Source organism: Myodes glareolus, chromosome 11 (genome assembly GCF_982192425.1).
Source record: "Myodes glareolus chromosome 11, mMyoGla1.1, whole genome shotgun sequence".
Classification (NCBI taxonomy): domain Eukaryota; kingdom Metazoa; phylum Chordata; class Mammalia; order Rodentia; family Cricetidae; genus Myodes; species Myodes glareolus.
The window spans coordinates 47601249-47623222 of NC_142036.1; the positions used below are offsets into that span (position 1 = coordinate 47601249).

The window sequence follows — 21974 nt, forward strand, 5'->3', positions numbered from 1 at the left end:
GGTACACTGTAGAGCCAGAGGTGGTGCATAATACCTGTAATTCCAGTACTTGAGAGGAAGAGGTGGGAGAATCACATGTTCAAGGCCAGCCTGGGGCTAGCTAGTAACACTGTCTTAAAAACACAAAGAAAATTATAATCTAGTAGAGGAAACAAGATGATAACTAGAATAACCATAGTAATGTTTTTACTTGATGGTTTTTTGTCTCTGAGATAAAACTTTATGACCAAGAGAGACCATTAATAAAGAAGTCTTAGGAAGTTGTATTTGGTGTGGCGAGATGTGCTCATGGTCACAATAGTGGTACAAATGTTAGGGGTAACCAACTGTTTTCTGATTAGATCTAAACCATGTCTAACTGGAGGAAACACATTCCTGGTATGATAAATCTGGCTAACAACCATGGTTGGGGAGCTTATAGGCCCCAGGATGAACCTACTATAATCATTCTGCCAAATGAACATAGTATTAAACTGTTCTCTAACTTCATATTACACATAGATTAGTGTAACCATCAGGCCTCGTTAGAGAAGTTTCTTTGTGCAGTAACAGTGGTTAATGCAGGATCTCACAGCTGGTCAAAGTGCGGGGGGGGGGGGAGGTGTGGTGTCAGTGGAGTGCTCAGCAACAGGTGGACCTTCCTAAGGCTCAAGTGGGGGTGGATTCAAGAGTCCACTGCTAACTGAGAAACTATAGGCAACTGATGGGTTTTCTGGGGAAGCTGTGTCAGCTCCTGGAAGGCCGACCACACTCCATCGATGGCCTGCACTCATTGCAGGAGTGAGATCCTTTGAGATGTGTCAGACCAACTCACTCTCTTCTTGTTTTCCTTCCATTCTTTTTTAGGGCAGGGCGTCTCCAGACAGGGTTTCTGAGTGGCACTGGCTGTACTAAAACTTGCTCTGTAGACCGGGCTAGTCTCAAGCTCACAGAGGTCCACCTGCTTCTGCCTCCTGAGGGCTAGGATCAAAGGTGTGCACCACCACCACCCAGCTCCAACTCACTTTCTAGTACTTCAGCATATTCTCGATTTTTAGGACAAAGCCTTGAGTTTTATTGATAAATGTCACATCAAAGAGTCCTGTATCTTCTAGCACTCTTTACAGTCCTTTGTCTCCTCAGTCAGTCTTTACACCTACATGGTAAGCCCTGACTGATTACACATCTCTCACCCTTACCTAATTTCAAAGGGATATTTTTCTGGATTTAAGTTCTCCATTGACAGTACATTTTTTTGAATTTTGGAAATGCTATGCTATTTGATCGTGTTCTGGGTTCTATCATGTATGTCTAAATAATCTGTTAATTTAATTTTCACTTTTGAGGCAAAGCGCTCTGATGATATTGCTCCTTGTTACTGGTTTTCCGTAGTTTTGCCAGGATACCCAAGTGTGGTTTCTTTGTGGTTATCCTACTTTTGATTAGTAGAGCTCCTGAAAATCTCTGGCTGGCTTTTCTTTTTCTTTCTTCCTTTTTAAAAACAAGTGTTGAAAAATCTTTGTTAGGGCTGGGGGATGGTTCAGGCAGTGAACTGGTTGCTATGCAAGTTTGAGAGACTGTCTTAGTATTCCCAGCACCCACCTAGACAGCCAGGCTTAGTGGTACATGCTTCTAATTCTAGCTCTGGGGAGGCAGGTAGATCCTTGGAGCTTGTTGGCCAGTCAACCTAATTAAACTGGTAAGCTCCAGGTTTAGTGAAAAATCTTACCTAAAAACAAACAAACAAACAAACAAACAAGATGGAGTGCAAGCATGTACACACACACACATACACACACCTCTGCCAATATCTCTAAAGTATAGTTTATGCTCACTATCTCTTCCCGAACTTTATTTATCAATGTTAAGATTCTTTACCATACTGATATCACCCTCTTCCATATTTTCTATTGTTTTCCTAAACTTTTATGCACTTCTATTTCTGAAGTTCTCATTATTGTTTTTTCTTCACTATGTAACAGCTTTTAAAGATTCATGTGAGACAATATTAAATATCAGTAACACTTCTACAGCTCTTTTATAAAATTTTCTTCTCTCAATTTTAAGTCATTTTGCTAGAAAGCTCTGGATAATGATATATCCTCCAGAAAAGATTTGTTTTCTTTTAGCAACCAGTTGAGGTAAATTCAGATTATCCTCCTTATCCAGGGACTGAAATAATTTTATACTGGGTTTCAATTTCTCTAAAGGCCAATGTTTTGTCTGTGGTTTTAGAGCATTGCCCTTTTTCAAGGTTTAAAACTAAAGTCTGAGATAGTTTTCAGGTACTCTCCTCCAGGGAAAATTTTGAAGGCTTTTCTTTCTTTCTTTCTTTCTTTCTTTCTTTCTTTCTTTCTTTCTTTCTTTCTTTCTTTCTTTCTTTCTTTCTTTCTTTCTTTCTCTCTCTCTCTCTCTCTCTCTCTCTCTCTCTCTCTCTCTCTCTCTCTCTCTCCCTCCCTCCCTCCCTCCCTCCCTCCTTCCTTCCTTCCTTCCTTCCTTCCTTCCTTTCTTTTTCGAGACGGTCTCACCATGTAGCCCCGGCTGTTATGGAACTTGCTATACAGACCAGGTACACCTGGAACTAAGAGATTCACCTGCCTCTGCTTCCCAAGTGCTAGGTTAAAGGTGTGTACCACCATGCCCAAATAAACCTTAGCTTTTAAAGAATTATGAAAAATTTGTTTGCTTCATTAGCTTCTTGGTTACTTTTTTATACTTGGCTTCTTGGTCTTTTGTGCCAACACCTCCTGCTCCAACAATCCTTGGGGATTTGTGATTTTTTTTTTCCTTTTTGAGACAAGGTCCTGTTATCTATTTATGCAGTCCAGCTTGGCTTTGAATTCTAAGATCCTGCCTCAGCCTCCCTCCCAGTGGTGGAATTACAGGCAGCTGCTACGATACTCAGTTTCAGCACATGTTTCCAAATGCTTATTAAGTATCAAGAATTCTGTGTACTGAGGACATAATGGCCAGATATGGCCTTGAAACAAGTAACTATACTATGTATTTTTATTAGATGAAAACAATCCTTCAAAAGTAGATTAACAAAATAAATGCCATTTGTGGTACATGATACAAAGGAACAATCAGGCACTGTGTGAGAGAATACTAGGAAGGTGGGCTAGAGAATTAGGAAAGGCCATTATAGAAAGGGTGGTGACTAAACCCTGCAGAACAAGAGGGATGCAGGCATGCGCAATGGTGAGTTGAAGAAAGTGAGTGAATTATGTCATTTTGAAAGTAATTTTTCAAGGTTTATTAAATAAGCTAAAATCTTTAACTGACAGTTAACTAGTAAATAATTGTCAGATACTTAGATAATTTTTATGTAAGATGTAATACTAAATTATTGACTGCAAAAGTATACTTTAATTTAACAAATTTTTAAGAATGTAATTTGCTTATTTTTATATGCTATACAGAGGTCAGAACTTTAGAAGTGATTTCCTTTGCCTTGTTTTTATAAAAAACCATGCCTAAACAAAAGCCTTAATAATTACATTTTAGTTAACTCAATCTTAATGAACTTACTTGTGTGTGGGGGTGAGGGGGTAGTCATGCGTGTGGATGCCAGAGGTTGACTTTAGATATCTCCTCAATTGCTCTCCATCTTTTTTAATTAATTAACTTATTTATTTATAAAAATTTCCACTTCCTCCCCTTCTCCCAATATCCTCCCACTCCCCCCACTCCCTCTCCTCCTCCCTCTCCAGTCCTAAGAGCAGTCAGAGTTTCCAGCCCTGAGGGAAGTTCAAGTTCCTCCCCCCCTCCCTCCAGGTCCAGGGAGGTGAGCATCCAAACAGACTAGGATCCCAAAAATCCAGTACATGCAGACGAAACAAGTCCCAGTGCCATTATCAATAGTTTCTCAGTCAGCCCCCATGTCAGCCACATTCATAGAATCCGGTTTGATCTCATACTCCTTCAGTCTCAGTCCAGCAGGCCTTGGTGAGCTCTCCTTAGATCAGTCCCCTTGTATCAGTGGGTGAACGCTCCCTTCGCGGTCCTGACTTCCTTGCTCATGTTCTTCCTCCTTCTGTTCCTCATTTGGACCTTGGGGGCTCAGTCCAGTGCTCCAGTGTGGGTCTCTGTCTCTATCTCCATCCATTGTCCTTCATCTGACGATGGATGGAGATAGAGACAGAGACCCACACTGGAGCACTGGACTGTGCTCTCCATCTTTTAAGAGAATTCTTGGAAAAGAGAGAGAGGGAGGGGTGGGTGCACACATGTGCATGTGTGTGTGTGTGATCATGCTAAGGGGCAAATGTGTAGGTCAAAGGCCAACTCAAGGGAATTGGTTCTATTCTTCCACCATGTATGTTATGGGACTCACACTAGGGTCATTAGTCTTGCAAGCAAGCATTCTTACACGTTGAGCCACATTACTGTTCCCTTTCCACCTTAACATTATTATTACTATTTAAAAATTTTTTTTGAGACAGGGTTTCTCTGTGTAGCCCTGGCTGTCCTGGAACTCGATCTGTATAGACCAGACTAGCTTGAACCACAGAGATCTACCTGCTTTTGCCTCCCGAGTGCTGGGATTAAAGCTGTGCACCACCACCACCTGGCTTCCACCTTAGTTTTTAAGTGGGATTTATCACTGATCCTGGAACTCACCCATGTGGGATTCTATCCTGCCTTTGCTCTACAGCTCTGGAATTACAGTGTATGCTGCTGCACTTTTCCTTGTGCTCTGGAGAACTGAGTTCAGGTCCTCATGCCTGTGTTACAAGAACCTTATTGATTGAGCCCCTCCCCACCCACTGCATCTTTGATGTTAATATTTTCCTACGACATGAAAATTATTTTCATGTAATATTCCTGTTTAGATTTATACTTATTTTGTTTCTGGTTAAAGAAACACAACAAAGAGCAAATTCCCCTTACTTAGGAGTGGGCGAAACATGTCCCAAACATGTTATTTATAAGTATATTAAAAAGATTTGTCTATTTATTTATATTTTAAGTGTATGAATATCTTGCTTACATGTATATTTGTGTTCCTGGTGCCTGTGGAGGCCAGAAGAGGGCATGAAAGCCTCTGGAATTATAGTTACAGACTTTTGTACATCACCATGAGGTGTTGTGAACCAAACCTGGATTGTCTGAAGAGTAGCCATTTCTCTAATACACAGAGAATCCTCTCCAGCCCCTGTGCTCATTTTTCAAGTACTTTTTGTTGTTGGTTTGAAAAATAACTTATTGGTAATTTTATAGCCTTCTAAAATTCAGTCTTATATTTAAGAGAAAGAAAATTTTAGAATACCTTTATATTTAAAATTATCTCCAAAGTTTCTAGGGGGCCTAGAAAACCACAGGTTGGTTCTTGCATTGTATAAGAAGAGGTAGTGAAAACAGTTGGGCTTGTTTGATGTGCTGTTCTTTTAAGAGTTTCATAGAAGGAGCTGCCATGTTTGAGAAGAGATGCTCAGGTGGACCTAGGTTAGATTCCTAAAATTGGCATTAACACAAATATATCAGCAACTGTGATGGTTAAACCTTACACCAATTTGATTGGACTGATAAATGCCTAGGAGCTTAAACACCTCGGGCGGTATCTGTGATTGGTTAAGTGAAAAGAACTGTGATTTGAAGTTGACTATCATCCGAAAGAATAAAAGGAAAAGGAGCAGGCTCAGTGGTGCAGACACTTCTCTCTGCTTCCTGGCACCCTGCTGTCAGCTGCTCTGTTCCATCAGGACTTTTGTGACAGGAAGAACTAAAACCTCTAGAACAACAGCTGTAATAAAGCCTCCCCTACACTGTTTATATCAAGCTTTTATGAAAAATGTAAAAGTGACTAACACAGTTTGCTTTACAGGAGCTCTCTAGAGATTTGATATATAAAATCTTTGTAATTTTACCACCAGAGGAAACATTCACCAACACTTCTCAGGCTAGTCTCAAAGTCACAGGTTTCTTGCTTTTAGCCTCAAAAAGTTAGGATTAGAAGTATATGCCACACCTGGTTGATCAAACTTTTATGAAATTGTCTCCCTCAAAGAGATTTCACACAGTCCTGACAACTTGCCAGACCACCCTGCAGAAGAGACTAGAATTAAATCAATAATGAGTCAGTGATGGGTGGGGCCACACCTTGACGATGAATGCTTAGTTATGCTTGCATCAAGTTTAACTTGAACTTCATGTCAAGGACTTGAAGACAGACTTTGGGTTGGGAGGTTACTGGACCTGATTAGTCTCAGTGTGGTCACAATGTGTAAATCTCCTTTTCTGCTTTTCACCACTGCTTGTCTCTTTAATTAGCTTACTGAAGACAGGGGACTGAACCTTGATTGTTTGAGCTGCCTGGGCCCAGGCTCCGATCCTAGCAATTCTAGTCACAGCTCCAGCTGGAGGAGATAAGGACAATGATCAGGTATACTATGGGATACCTTATCTTAGGTCTAGTGTAAGGATCTTGACATGGAGATAGCAAAGTAAACAAAATCAATGTGCTTAATTTTATTAGCTTTGTTTTCTTCTAAATAAAATTCTAAAAAAAGCTGACATCTTTGTTAGCACTAATAGATTAGATTCAGAAGTGTTCATCTTATGTTTACAACATTTGAGTCAAGCCTGCCAAGATTGTGTGTGTTTTAAGGTTTTGCCTCTCTAGAGGTACTAGAAGAGGCAAACCTTATGTCTGCCTAGTGGCATTATCCCACAATTAGCTCTTTAGGAACTAAGAAAAATTCTTAGTGTAAAAAAAAAAAAATCCCTGGAAATACATTATGCATCAAACAATCCTGACTTTAGGCTGTGCTCTTTTGATACTAAGAACAACTTGATAATAAAAACATGCTGCAAATCATTTCTTAGAGCACCCCCACAGTACAGTCTCCAAACCCAGCCTTGGGATTTCACAATATGTCTGCATGATATGCTTTATCTGGTACTAAAAGCTTCTGGGAGATTTTGAAGAAAGACTTATAAAGCTATTTACGTGCAGCAAGCACAACTATATGCACTATTAACACCTTCCTTCTAGATATAATCTGAAATCATAGTCTTAGGTTGAGATTCTTTTTCTTCTTTGGTCTTTGGAAACTGAAATTCTGTTCCCAAAGAGTTTAAAACCAAAGTTTGTGAATGGAAATGCAGTATTTTCTGTTCAGGTTACTGAATTTGTTATCAGAGACAACAGAATTCATAGACCAGAGTCAGATTTAGGTCATCTCATAGCTGAAGGGGGCAGGGTTCAAGATCATATATGTAACTATATATATCATCTATAGTCTAGCTCCTAGAAAGTATGAATTTTACAACCAGGCATGGTAGCACATGTCTATCTCACTCTAGAGTTGGAAGCAGAAGAACCAGAAATCCAAGGTTATCCTTAATTATGTAGCAAGTACAAGGCTAGCCTGGCTACATGAAACCTTGCCTCAGAAAAATGAGGAAAATATGAATTTTGATAAAACTATCTTATTACTATAATTTTAAAATTTAAGTTATTACTATGACATATATGAAAATTTAGGAAGGGATAGACTGGCAAAACATTCCTAAAATATTTCTGAGACAAAATAGATTTGATTATTATAGTAAGGAATATTTTATTTTAATAACATTATTCAATGGGTCCAATAATTGTAAGACAACATTTCATTCAGACATACAAGCTTGGTGATACTACAATGTTTAATCTGAGACTTATATAAGACTAAGATATACTATGTGCAAAATACTTAGTCATCTAAAATAATACATATATATATATTTTCATTGCAATTATCTTTTTAAATTTTTTATTGAGCTCTACATTTTTCTTTTATGATAATTACATAAAGAAGGGCAAAAGGAATCCCCATTCTTTGTTTCTTCTTGTCAGGAGGGGAAGGTAAAGAATTTTGGTAAAGTTTAGAAAATATGGTGGGCAACACCACCACCACCAAAAAACAGCAGGAATTAATTAACAATCACCATTCATTACTATCTCTCAATATCAATGGACTCATATTAATAAAAAGACCCAGGCTAACAGAACGGATAAGAAAACAGGATTCATCTTTCTGCTACATACAAGAAACACACCTCAATATCAAAGACAGGTATCAACTCAAGAGTAAATGGTTGGAAAAAGATTTTCCAATCAAATGGACCAAAGAAACAGGCTACTGTAGCTATCCTAATATCTAACAAAATAGACTTGAAACCAAAATTAATCAAAAGAGATGGAGAATGACATTTCATATATATCAAAGCTAAAATACACCAAGATAATGTCTCAATTCTGAACATCTATACCCCAAATAGAAGGGCACTCATATTTGTAAAAGAAGCATTACTAAGCTCAAATCACACATTAAACCTCACACTTTAATAGTGGGAGACTTCAACACCCCATTCATACCAATGGACAGGTCATACAGACAGCAACTAAACAGAGAAATAATGGAATTAACATATTATGACTCAAATGGACCTAACAGATATCTATAGAATTTTTCACCCAAACATCAAAGAATATACCGTCTTCTCAGCACCTCATGGGACCTTCTCCAAAACTTGGTCACAAAGCAAATCTTCACACACACACACACACACACACACACACACACACACACACACAAAACAACAAACAAACAAACCTGGAATAGCCTCTATGTTATCAGATTTCCATGGATTAAAGTTGGAGTTCAACAACAACACAAACTACAGAAAGCCTACAAACTCATGGAAACTGAACAACTCTTAACTGAACCACCACTGAGTCAAGGAAGAAATAGGAATTAATGACTTTCTAGAATTCAATGAAAATGAATGCACCACATACCCAAACATATGGGACATAATAAAAGTGGTGCCAAGAGGAAAGTTCAAATCACTAAGTGCCTTCATGAAAAATTAGGAGAAATCGCACACTAGCAACTTAACAGCATACCTGAAAGCTATAGAATAAAAGCAAACTCACCCCGAAGAAGCAGATGACAAGAAATAATCAAACTGAGGGCTGAAATCAACAAAATAGAAACAAAAAACACAATATAAAGAATCAGTGAAACAGAGTTCATTCTTTGAGAAAAATCAACAAGAGAGACAAACCCTTACTCAAAATAACTAAAAGGCAGAGACAGAATATTCAAACTGACAAAATCTGAAACAAAAAGGGGAACATAACAACAGACACTGAGGAAATCCAGAAAATCATCAGGTCATACTTCAAAAATCTGTATTTCACAAAATTGAAAAATCTAAAAGAAATGGACAAATTTATTGATAAATACCATATACCAAAATTAAATCAAGATCATATAAACAATTTAAACAGACCTATAACTCCTAAGGAAATAGAAGCAGCCCAGAGTTAGATGGTTTCAGTGCAGAATCACACCAGACTTTCAAATAAGAGCTAACACCAGTACTCCTCAAATTAGTCCACAAAACAGAAATAGAAGGAATATTGCCAAATTCTTTTTACGAAGCTACAGTTACCCTGATAACCAAACCACACAAATATTCAATCAAACAATGCAAATAGTCAACAAGGAAGAGAATTACAGACCAATTTCCTTCATGAGCATGGATGCAAAAATATTCAATAAAATACTGGCAAACCAAATCTAAGAACATATTAAAAAGATCATCCACAGTGATCAAGTGGGCTTTACCCAGAGATGCAGTGATGATGGTCCAACATACAAAAACCTACAATGTAATCTACAATATAAACAAACTAAAAGAAAAAATCCACATAATCATCTCATTAGATGCTGAAAAAGCCTTTGACAAAATCCAACACCCCTTCATGAAAAAAGTCTTGGAGAGATCAGGGATACAAGGAACATATCTACATATAATATAACTATATTATAAAAAGCAATATACAGTAAGCTGACAGCCAACAAAAAATTAAAAGGGAGAAACTCAAGCAATTCCACTAAAATCAGGAAAAAGACAAAACTGTTCACTCTTTCCATATCTATTCAATTTAGTACTTTAAGTTCTAGCAAGAGCAATAAGACAAAAAAAGGAGATTAAGGGTATACAAATTGAAAAGAAAAAAGTCAAACTTTCACTATCTGCAGATGATTTGATAGTATACATACACAAGGGTCCCAAAAATTCTACCAGGGAACTCCTACAGCTGATAAATACTTTTAGCAAAGTGGCTCAAAAAAATCAGTAGCTGTTTTATATACAAATGATAAAAGGGCTGAGAAAGAAATCAGGGAAACAACTCTCTTATGGTAAAAACAATATAAAATATCTTGGGGTAACTCTAACTAAGCAAGTAAAAGACCTGTATGACAAGAACTTAAGTCTTTGAAGAAAGAAATTGAGGAAAATATCAGAAGATGGAAAGACCTCTCATGCTCATGGATCAGTAGGATTAACATAGTAAAAATGACCATCTTACCAAAAGCAATCTACAGATGCAGTATAATCCCCATCAAAATTCCAACATAATTCTTTACAGATCTTGAAAGACCAATAATCAACTTCATATAGAAGAACAAAAAATCCAGGATAGCTAAAACATAGTAATAAGAATATCATGGTATTGGCATAAAAACAGACACATTGATCAATGTAATTGAATCAAAGACTCAGACATAAACCCACAAACCTATGGACACTTGGTTTTTAACAAAGAAGCCAAAACTATAAAATGAAGAAAGCATCTTCAACAAATGGTGCTGGCATAAATGAATGTTGACAGGCAGAAGAATGCAATCAGATCCATATCTATCTCCCTACAATAAACTCAGGTCCAAGTATATCCAAGACTTCAATATAAATCCAGTTACACTGAGGCTGATAGATGAGAGAGTGGGAAGCAGCCTGGAACGCACTGGCACAGGAGACAACTTCCTGGGTAGAAAACCAGTAGCATAGACACTGAGACTGTCAATTAATAAATGGGACCTCATAAAACTGAACAGCTCCTGTAAGGCAAAGAGCACTGTCAATAGGATAAAATGGCAGAATGGGAAAAGATCTTCATCAACCCCACATCTGACAGAGGGATGATCTCTAAAATATATAAAGAACTCAAGAAATTAGACATCAAGAAAACAAGTAATCCAATTTAAAAAAGGGATGCTGACCTAAATAGAGAATTCTCAACCGAAAAATCTCAAATGGCTGAGAAACACTTAAAGAAATGTTCCATTATCCTTAGCCATAAGGGAAATGCAAATCAAAATGACTCAGAGTTTATCTTGCACTTGTCAGAATGGCTAAGATCAAAAACACAAGTGAGAGCTCATGTTGGAGAGGGTGTGGAATAAGGGAAGCATGCATCCATTGCTGGTGGGAGAGTAAACTTGTACAACCACTTTGGAAATCAATATGGTGTTTTCTCAGAAAATTGGGAATTGATCTACCTCAAGACCCAGAAATACCACTCTTGGGCATATACCCAAAAGATGCTCAATCATACCACAAGGACACTTGCTCTGCTATGTTCACAGAAGCATTCATAATAGCCAGAACCTGGAAACAACCTAGATGTCCCTCAACTGAAAAATGGATAAAGAAAATGTGGTATATTTATACAATGTAATATATTACTCAGCTGTTTAAAACAATGACATCAGGAAATTTGAATGCAAATGGATGGAACTAAAAAAAATTATACTGAGGTAACCCAGTCACTGAATGATGAAAATGGAATGTACTCACTTATAAGTGGATATTAATTGTAAAGAATAACCATGCTACAATCCACAGACCCTTGTTACCTAGGTAACAAGAAGGCTCAATAGAGGTGATCTCCTAGTTGGACTGGGGGTGGGTGGGCATGGGAATTTGAGGAATCAGGTTGCAGGGTGGTCAGAGGGGGAGAGTGTTGAGAAAGATGACTGGAAAGAGGGGCTTTAAGGAGTTGAGCAGAAGTCTGAGGCAAGGGAAACTTCCACCAGTCTACAAGGATGGCTCCAGCTAAGACTCCTGGCAGCCGTAGATGCATAGCCTGATCTGCCATCCCTTGTGATTGGATTGGTAACTACCCAGGTTTATACCAGGTGCAGGTGGGTCCAGAGACCCAGAGCCCACTTGAGTTCCAGGAGACCTGCTGAGGAGAGGAAGGAGGGATTGTAGGAGGCAGGGGAGTCAGAGACACCACAGGAAAAACCACTAACCTGGTTCATGGGAACTTACAGAGTCTGAACCACCAGGATAGGTGCCAAAGCTACAGAGAAACCCTGTCTTGAAAAACATAAGCAAAAACAAAAACAGAGTCTGAACCAACAACCAGGGAGCCTACATAGGACTGATCTAGGCCCTCTGTATAAATGTGGCAGTTGTGTAACTTGGACTATTGTAATGGCATTTCAATTGTATTTTAGTAAATAAAGCTTGCCTGAAGATCAAAGAGTAAAACTGCCCCACTGGTCAGCCTTACAGATCAGGCAGTGGTAACCCAGTGGCCACACTAGGTGCTATAGAAACCAGGTAGTGCATGCCTTTAATCGCAGCCCTAGAGAAGATTATAAAATGGGAGGAGCCAGCTCTCAAACACAGTCTCATTCTGAGATTCCTGGAGGCAGGATTGCCATTTTCGGACTGAGGTCAAGATAAGAGCCAGTGACTGGATATTTTGTTTTTCTGACCTTCACGTTGAACCTCAATTTCTCTCTCTGAGTTTTTATTAATCGTGCTTCAGCCTTTTTCTGGGACTCATGGCAATGGGAGCAGGGCTGTCTATAGTGTATTGGGTGCTCTTAGGAACCCGTTCCTCAGGCTGGATCGCCTTGTCTAGCCCGAATACAGGGGGAGGGGCTTGATCTTATGGCAGCTTGATTTGTCATCCTTTGCTGATGCCCATAGGAGGCCTGCCCCTTTCTGAGCAAATACAGAGGAGTGGACTGGGAGTGTGTGTGGGCAGAGGGAGGTGAAGGTAGGGAGTGGGAGGAGAGGCTGTAGTTGGAATATAAAATAAATAATAAATAAATAAAAATATAAGAAAATATGGTGGGTGAGATGGTTTCATCTGGGAGGTCATGTCCAAATTTTAGAATGATAGATCTTTATCTTGGGCATAAATGCAAAACATAAAGGAAGTCCTAATGTTGTAAAAGTGAAAAACAAATGTTTACAAGGAAAGAGCAAAACGCATTCTACAAGTTGTGGGATTTTCCTCTAGTCTCTCCTCATGTAAGCACCCTGACTTAGTTTTTTTTTTTTTTTTCTTTTAGAAAGACCAGCACTTTCTAAAGCCTTCATGCTTTCCTTTGTGGGACTCTAATTATGAATTATTATGAATTATGCACATCTGTTCTAGTTCTAGTTAGTATTAACTGTCAACTTGACACAGCCTAGAATCATCTGAAATGAGGCTCAGACGGGAGGTGGTGGCGCATGCCTTTAATCCCAGCATTCGGGAGACGGAGGCAGGCGGATCTCTGTGAGTTCAAGGCCAGCCTGGTCTACAAGAGCTAGTTCCAGAACAGGAACCAAAAGCTACAGAGAAACCCTGTCTTGAAAATCCAAAGGGGAAAAAAAAAGAAACTCAATTGTCTTTATCAGGTTGATCTGTGAGCATTTCTGTGAGGAACTGTCTTCATTATTAGTTGATTTTGGGGGGCCCACCCACAAGGTGGCACTATTTTCTGGATAGGTGGCCTGTAAATGAGTCTGCAAGCACATGGTTTCTGCTTTAAGCTTCTGCTTGAGTTCCTGTCCCCACTTCCTTGAATGATGGACCTGGAAATGTAAGTTATTAAATTCTTTCTCTATGTTGCTTTGAGTCAGAATGTTCTATCAGAGAAGCAAAAATCAAATCAAAACAGCACACCTCAGTAGTGGTCTGTAGTAAAAACATTAAAGTGACTAAATCTCACGAGTCTTACCTTTTCCCCCATCGACACACCTCCTGAGGTGATGATGACATCAGCACGGCTGATACCCTCGTTCAAGGCGTTGAGTAAATCATCTGGGCTGGAAAAATAAATACAACTATGTTAACATAAGAAGGGACTGAAAACTAAACACTTTACTAATCCTCTGAGTTTGCATTATTGTGAGTATAATAACGTGTTCTGTGTGAACTGGAATCCAATGGGTCTCTACAGTGAAGAGTGTAAGTAGTAATGTGGAAAAAGGACTTTGTGTAAAATGAAGTACTGGCTCCTGGCACTTTCACAGGGCTTTCTGTCCAAACAATGCAGTACAGTGAGGAGACAATGGGGGCTGTAGGATATCTTAAGAATTTTGGTCTGTCTACTAATGTTCCGCGTACTGAAACTCACACGTCCCTGGAATTCCTGGGCATGCAAGTTTAGTTAGTCACCCTGGGTGTTGTCAGGATCACATAACACTCTTTAGAGAAAGTCAGGTGTGGTGGTTCATGTCTGTTATTCCAGTATTCAGGAAGCAGAAGCAGACAGATCACTGCAAATCTGAGGCCAGCTTGGGAAGCACAGAAGATTCTTTCTCAAAAAACAAACCCAAACAACAAGTGAACAAAGAATCTTTGAAGCAAGTGACTTGGAGCCTTGAAAACTGGGCTGGATTCTGACAGGCAGAAAGGGACTGGCCAGAGCCTGGATGAATAATTGAGCCTGTGTGATCTTGAGATCAGCATGGACCATGGCTTGGCTAGAGAAATGATGAGGTAGGGTAAGATAATTTTAGAGGTTCCCTAAAGCTTAACAATACAGAGTCTATCAAATAGGAAGTAGAAGGGGAATTCCAAGGACTGTGAAGAGTCAAAAGGTTTTTATTGAGAAAAGAAAGGCTAGAAAAAAGATGGAAGGTTATATGAGTAACAGCACAGGATGAAAACTGGGGAATGAGGCTAGGCACATTCCTGTTTAGCAAAGAAGGCCAGGACCCTCGTGGTATGTATGTCTGTATCCAAGGTCCAGGGTGAAGAGGTACTTTATATCCAGCTCACACTCTCATTTTCTGAGAACTTCTTATTTGTGGAAGACAGCAGTATTTACCTTCTGTCTGTCTGACATCTGAAAAAGAGGGTAAACTTGTCTCTGGCCCTTAGTCCTTCTAGAGTCTCAACTATTCTTTCTCTTGAGTTCCATGAGCTAACTCTATAACCTCCCATAAATTCTTCCTTTGCTTAAGGTCACTGGAGTAAACATTTGTTGACTATAAAGTTATCTTTTACTGTGACTGAATGAATTTCCCAAATCTCTAATGTCTGTAAAACTAGATATCCTGATACCTTAATGAACTACTTGATAAGGGAGGGGACAAGAATGTTAGTGATGCCAGATGAACTGAGACTGCCTGAGCTTAAATTCTGATGCTGCTACTTGCTAAATGTTAAACCTGAGAAGAGTTAGTTGCTAAACCTCTTTGGCTTCAGTTTTTTATCTGTAAAGTGGCGATAATGGAGCTGTTCAGATATGGAATGCTACAATGTATAAAACACTAAGAAAGGTCAGATGTCATTTATCTAAAATTCTGGCAAAGAAAAATTTTAGGATGCCAGGCATTTCTTCTTTTAAATTTTGGAGACAATCTTAAATTGAGATTTAAATACATTCATGTAGTTTACGGGAAAGGTGACAATGGAAAGGCAGGTCATTTTCCTTGAATCACAGAACAACTTGGGGGTTGTTCTGGATCTCAGAAGCAACCTCCTAAGCAGAAGGGATGAAAATAAAAACTTGCAAAGTGCTTTGTGGGAGGCTCTTTCAACCATTATAGGGACCATTTGCAACTCTTCAGTTAGATGTACAGTAGTACTCATGTTCACTGAAGGCAGAATCCATGGTCAAAACTAAGCCAAAACTCAAAAAAAAATTTGTAAAATGGATTTTAATGTTAATAGTTAGGTGAACAAGGAAGAAGTATTGTATTGTACTGAGTATTTTAAACAGATCTCATCAGTCCTTTTCAGTTTGATTTTGATTTTAGGTAAAAGAACAGCAAATTATTCTGTTAAGTGGTGGAAATAACAGCACCATAAAGAATGTAGTTCAGGTGAACATCAGCAAAACACAATTTTGTCCTGATACAAGGAAACATTAGTTAATTTTGCCAATCTTAGGTCCCCTCCCCCTTTTATTTTTTGAGACAGGGTTTCTCTGTGTAGTCTTGGGTTTCCTGGAACTCCCATGATAGATCAGACTGCCCTCAAACTCACAGAGATCCACCTGCCTCTGCCTCCTGAGTGCTGGGATTAAAGGCGTGCATCACCACTGCCTGGCCTTATGTCATTTATAACACATTGGCTGTACAGAATTTTGTACAGTGCTTAGAAACAGAGCGTCAATGACACATGATCATGGACTCATCTTTGGAGGTGGACTGTCTTGGCTAGCTGATGGCTACAAAGAAGCAAACTTTGGCTCTGATTTTCCCTTGTTCCTTTCATATTATTCTGGAAACCTATTTTGTAAAAAGCTGTGTAATCACATAATCACCAATTGTCCACATGAAAAATATGGCTTAATAGATTCAGGTATGATAACGGCTAGAAGACTTAGAATTTCATTATGTTGCTTGTTAGGCTGGATGGTTATTATGCCAATTTCACAGTAAAAGAAAGTGATATTTAGGGAGGCAAAGTAAGTGAGACAGAACAGTAAGTGGCAGCTTTGGCTGGAACTACGGTTTCTAGGAGCTCATTAAGTGTTTGTTCAACCCCTGCTCAAGGAGAAATGATTGCATGAGTTTTACTTGATGGGCATATATAATAAAAGGAGACTGGATTCTTGTGTAAAAGGTATAGGTAAAAATCTGTCTGGGATGACCATCAAAAACTGCAGGTATGGATGTGTTAGTGTAGCTATAGGAAGTGAACCAATATGACTCCGAATCTTAAAATCTGATGGAAACTAATACTTTGATTAGATATAACTGACAGACTTGTTTCCAAGCCATGAATTTACTTTCTTTTTAGGACTCATTTTAAATTTTAAAAATTTTCATCTTACATTTAACAAATATCAGTATTTTCCTATGTTTTATGTCCTTCATAGTTCTTTTACCAGTCTCTTGTGTCTGCTTATGTATCTCTAACTGATCTCACAGTCACTGTGTTGCTAGTACTGGCCTTTAACTCCCTACTACCAGTACTGAAATTACATTAACTACCATACCCAGCTAACTTTTGTGTGCATTTGTGTGTGTGTTCTATGCATGTGGCATGGCTTGCATATGCAGGTTAAAGGTCAACTATGAGTCAGTTGACTCCTCACACTATGGAAGTTGCGAAGACAGAATTCAGTTTGTCAGGCTTGGTGGCAGATACCCTTACCTCCTATACCATTTCACTGGTCCCTGACTTTTTAACTTTTAACTAATAGAAACTGAGTCACAAAATAGGTAGCAGATGGGTAAATGCAACATTGAGAAGAGTTCCCAGGGAAACAGAATTGCTGGGAGACTAGACAGTGTTAACAACAATAATGGTGGCAATTATTAATTAATGATTTAAAACAAAAGATGTTTTAAATCAATAAACATGGCAAGGAAGTGTAGTTTAGTAATAGAGTACTTGCTTATTATGTCCAAGGCTCAGCATTGTAAAAAGCAAACAAAACTCCCAAGCCAAACTGACAAAACCCAATGAAATAATCAAGATTGATGGAATATGCCTATAATACCACAACTAGGGAGGCTAAGATTGGACCATTGAGAGACCTAGACTATCTGAGTTACAGAGTGATTTTCAAGCCAGCATTTGTAACACACTGAACTCTTCCCACAAGAACAACTGTACAAACAAACACATAGAACCTATTATTTTTAAAAGTTAAAATTTAGAGATGAAGATAAGAATACTCTTTGTTAAAGACTCAAGTTTGTGCCCTAGAAGATCACGTGGTAGAAATAGTTCTAGGCATTCTATAAATGTGTACAAAGAAAGAAATAACAAGAAACTTAGAGAACAGACAAGATGCTGACACAAGAACAAAAGGGATCTCATTATGGGGAAAATGAACAGACGGGGTGGAAAAAGAGAAAGATTTAATTTACTCTGAAAATAATGGGCATAGAAATTTAAAAGGCTTACCAAGTCTATTTAGAACTGATGAAAAAACATAGACCTAAGCAAGTTCTAGTAAAAATTTGGTAATTTCAAGGACAATTTTAAAATTTCACAAGTATTCAGACAGAAAGAAATAATTACTAAGAAAGGAAAAATACTTTGGCTTTAGACCTGTTTGCTACAAAACCCTAAAATAGAAAACAATAAATAAGCATTATTATATCTCTGAGAAAAAGGTATGCAATGCTAGATCTTACACTAAGCCAGCTGTCATTGACTAGTTGGGATGAAAAGAAATAAAAATACAAATATTAGCTAATAAACCACAAGTAATATTCTGGAAATGTGACAGTAAATAAAGTAGAAGAGAGGCTTCATGTCTGAAAATACATAGTTAAACTGAAATGGATGATGACTGAATAAATTTGAGAACTATATTTTTTGTTAAATATTAACTTAAGTTACAGAAACTTACTGTAAGAAAATTTAGTAAATTATAAAACTTAATGCGTTTAACAAAACATCTCTCAGCATTACCTAAAGATTAAGAGTGTAAAAGTATTCTAAGGCTCTCATCTGACTGGTATACGTGTGCATACAGGAAATGAGAATGTCTGCAGGGGGCATTCAGTGTCCCCTTTTTATATGACAGTGAGAAAGACTGTATTTGTCTGTGAGGATCAGTATTTGGAAGGAAAACAACAAAGGGTACTAAAATGGTGTAACTTCCAAAATACTAAAGGATAAAAGAGCAAATGGTAACTGGAGCCAAGCAACAACAGAGCCAGGAAAAGACAATAAAGTTATATAAATAGTAACAAAAGTTAAGATAGAAGCAAAAAAAATTCTGGTAATCATTAACACAAACTCCCTACTAAAGCAAACAGAATAATAACATTTCAAACATATGCAAGATAGTACTTTCAGTTTGAACCTCAAACTCTATTTTATTGTTAATTATAAGAAAAATACTTCTAGAGATCAAAGACTGAAAATAATGGCAGACAGAATTTCACAAGGCAAACGTAAATAAGCAAAACTGAAGGCAGGGCACTGCTAACATCAAAGTTAAAACAAGAAAGGAGCATTAGAGGTCACAAGCTGCGGTGAGAGCTGGATGGAGAAGGATGACAGCAAATATAACTAACTGCCATCACAAGTTCTTGTTCCATCCAGGCTCAGCGGCTGCCCTGCCAAATCTGTGTGCATGGTAGGCATTCAGTAAATGTGCCAGATTAATCTTGGTTTTAAATCAGTCTCTGGGAATAAACAATTATAATGATATTACAGCAAATAATAGTGTCTGAGAATGAAAGAGAACATACCATTTAATATTTTTATGATGATAAATGACTCTTTGAGAGGGAAATAAGTAATGTGAAATAGAACTGTGCATTCGAATATCTGGAAGGCCATTATATAGAAGATGGAAGCAGCTTATTTTAGAAGAAACAGATTCAGCTCAGTGTCATGGAAATACATCCACACTATAATAATAACATCTAAAAAGAAAATGTACTGCCTCATCAGAAAGATTATTTTTACTAAAATAATCAAAACATGATGACTAGCTGGAAGATGTTTTCCTTTACTTTTCCTTAACATTCTCCATCAAGTGAAAGTTACTGGACTGGGTAACATTAGGGGTTCCTTTTAGTTCTAAGATATTCTGAGTCAGCTGAGCATGGTTGGCACATGCCTTTAATCCTACCACTTGGGAGGCAGAGGCAGGTAATCTCTGAGTTTGAGGCTAGCCTGAAACTCAGGCTACAGAGGCTCTACAGAGTGAGTTCCAGGACAGCCAAGGCTACACAAAGAAAGCCTGTCTCAAAACACCCACACACACCCCCAAAACAAACCAGAGAGAGAAAGAGAGAAAGAGAGAGAGAGAAAGAGAGAGAGAGAGATAGGTAGATTCTGAGTCTATGAGAATATTGAAAATTGTATAAGCAACAACTACTGACTATTTTCTCATATAATATGTGTTGGAATGCCTATGTAGGCATGCATGTTTTCAAGTGTGTGGGAATATGCATGAGCATGAGTGCATGCTGAGAATGGAGACCTTAAATTGACATAGGGTGTCTCCATTACTCTCACTCTTTATATGGAGAAGGTCTCTCAATTAAACCCAGAGCTCAATGATTGCCTATTCTATATTTTGCCTTGCAGATAGCTTGAAGGGATCACAAGTGTCACCATGCCTGTTCAGCTTGTACCTGGTTTCTGGAGCTAAGACTTCAAGTTTTCACGCTTTTTTGGCAAGCACTTTACCCCTGAGCCATCATCTCCCTAGCCTCCACTCACTTTCTGAACATTAGGATCATTCACATATTTGACTTAAATGGTGGTGGGAGGATCTTTTCTTTTATGTAGAGTTATGACATTCACCTTCAACTATGGAGATGGTGACCAACATCAGTACCACTGTCTTTTAGTTCTAAATCTCTTATTAAAGAAGCACAAAAATCAGGCTTTCCTTTCCTTAGTTCCATCTAAAAAAACATGCTATTTATGGTCATAAAATATTATGTAGTATTTTTTCTTCCTTTCTCAGACTACATTATTTGCTATAATATCAATATAAATGTTTAATTCCAAAGCTATTATGGAGATTGATTTAAAAGGATAGGTTAAAAAAAGGTATAAGAAAACTGTGTCTCAAAATATACCTACCAGTGAATTAATGTGATTTCAGGAAGACTATATGGATTAGTAAGTTTTTTTGAAGGAAGAATATACTGTCTCGAGAATATGCCAAGGTTTTGTTCTGCTAACCAACAAATCTGATTTCAGAGGCTGAATGCTTCATTAAAATGCCTTTGCTTCAAATTTGCTCAAAGTTGTCTTTGTTATAAATGATTATAGCCCTGAGTAGCAGAAAATTATTTTTGCTTTACTATGAAGTCTGCTGCAAAATTCAAGATCAAGACAGAGCTGTTATCCAAGTTCAGGATTTATAAATTTCAAAGTGCTTAGAATGGAAAAGGGGGTGGCCCTGAGGGAGGGGAAAAGAGGTAAAAAGAGAAGGTGGGAGGAGGGTAAAGGTGACTCACAGTATGCAACAGCTCTGCTAGGGGAAATGGGAAAAGGGGAAAAGGAAGAAATAAAATAATAACAAGGACATTTGAAAAAAGTCACAAGAAAGCATAGTATTAACTACCTTAGAAAACAAAACAAAACAACAACAAAAGCCATGCCAGACGGTGGTGGGGTATGCCTTTAATCCCAGCATTTGGGAGGCAGAGGAAGGTGGATCTCTGTGTGTTTGGAGCCAGCATGGTCTGCAGAGTGAGTTCCAGGACAGCCAGGACTTCATACAGAAACCCTTTCTTGAAAAACCAAAAACAAACAAAAGAAAGCCCCCCAAAACAACATCACCTCCACTATAATATACACAATTCTGTATATAAATATACATATATAGCTTTAATGAAGATATTCATATATAGTTTTAGTGAGCTTTTTTCATCTGGGTTGATGGTGCTTCCTCCAAGATCCAAAGACCACCTAATAAAACACTAATTCCAGGCCTCAGAAGCTCTCTTTTGAGTTGTTGGTCAAGGCTATTCAAAAAACTCCCAAAATATACAGCCTATTGATGTTACCTGTGGTTGCCCCCAGAGGTAGAAGGTATAGTCCCTATTGTTTAAGATACCACACACTTCAGAAACAGGATCCAGAGATAACTGAGCAGGAACTGAACTCAATGCCCACTCCCAGGACTAACTTTCATGGTACCTAAGCAACCATGTAATGTTCCAAAGGAGGGAGGTAACCAACAGACCTACCTAGCTATGGCACCTATGAACCACATCAATGACCAGCACGGCTTGATAAACCAAAGAGGACAATAGTGACATACATTCCTTGACTGTAACCAAAAGCCTTCTCTAATTGGACTTAAGACCTATTTAACAAGAAGGAAATCATAAGTGATAATAGAAACATAGCTTATTACTCAGTGCTGCTGAATTCAAGGTTATTGGAGAATAATCTACAATCACTTACTTACCAAGCCACTATAATCTCCAACAACAATTTATAAATATTTGTTCTTATACCCACAGATAAGTGTAAT

At 38.1% G+C, this 21974-nt stretch overlaps 1 protein-coding gene across 15 annotated transcripts in view; it reads right to left on the reverse strand.

The window, feature by feature from the left end:
* The window catches only part of Gphn (gephyrin), a 351833-nt gene that overhangs the window by 17732 nt on the left and 312127 nt on the right, over positions 1-21974 (reverse strand). For all 15 annotated transcript variants that reach the window (XM_087911715.1, XM_087911713.1, XM_087911716.1 and 12 more), the window contains one exon: positions 13785-13872. In XM_087911715.1, the coding sequence (XP_087767841.1) occupies positions 13785-13872 (88 nt within the window). The remainder of the gene's footprint in view (positions 1-13784; positions 13873-21974) is intronic.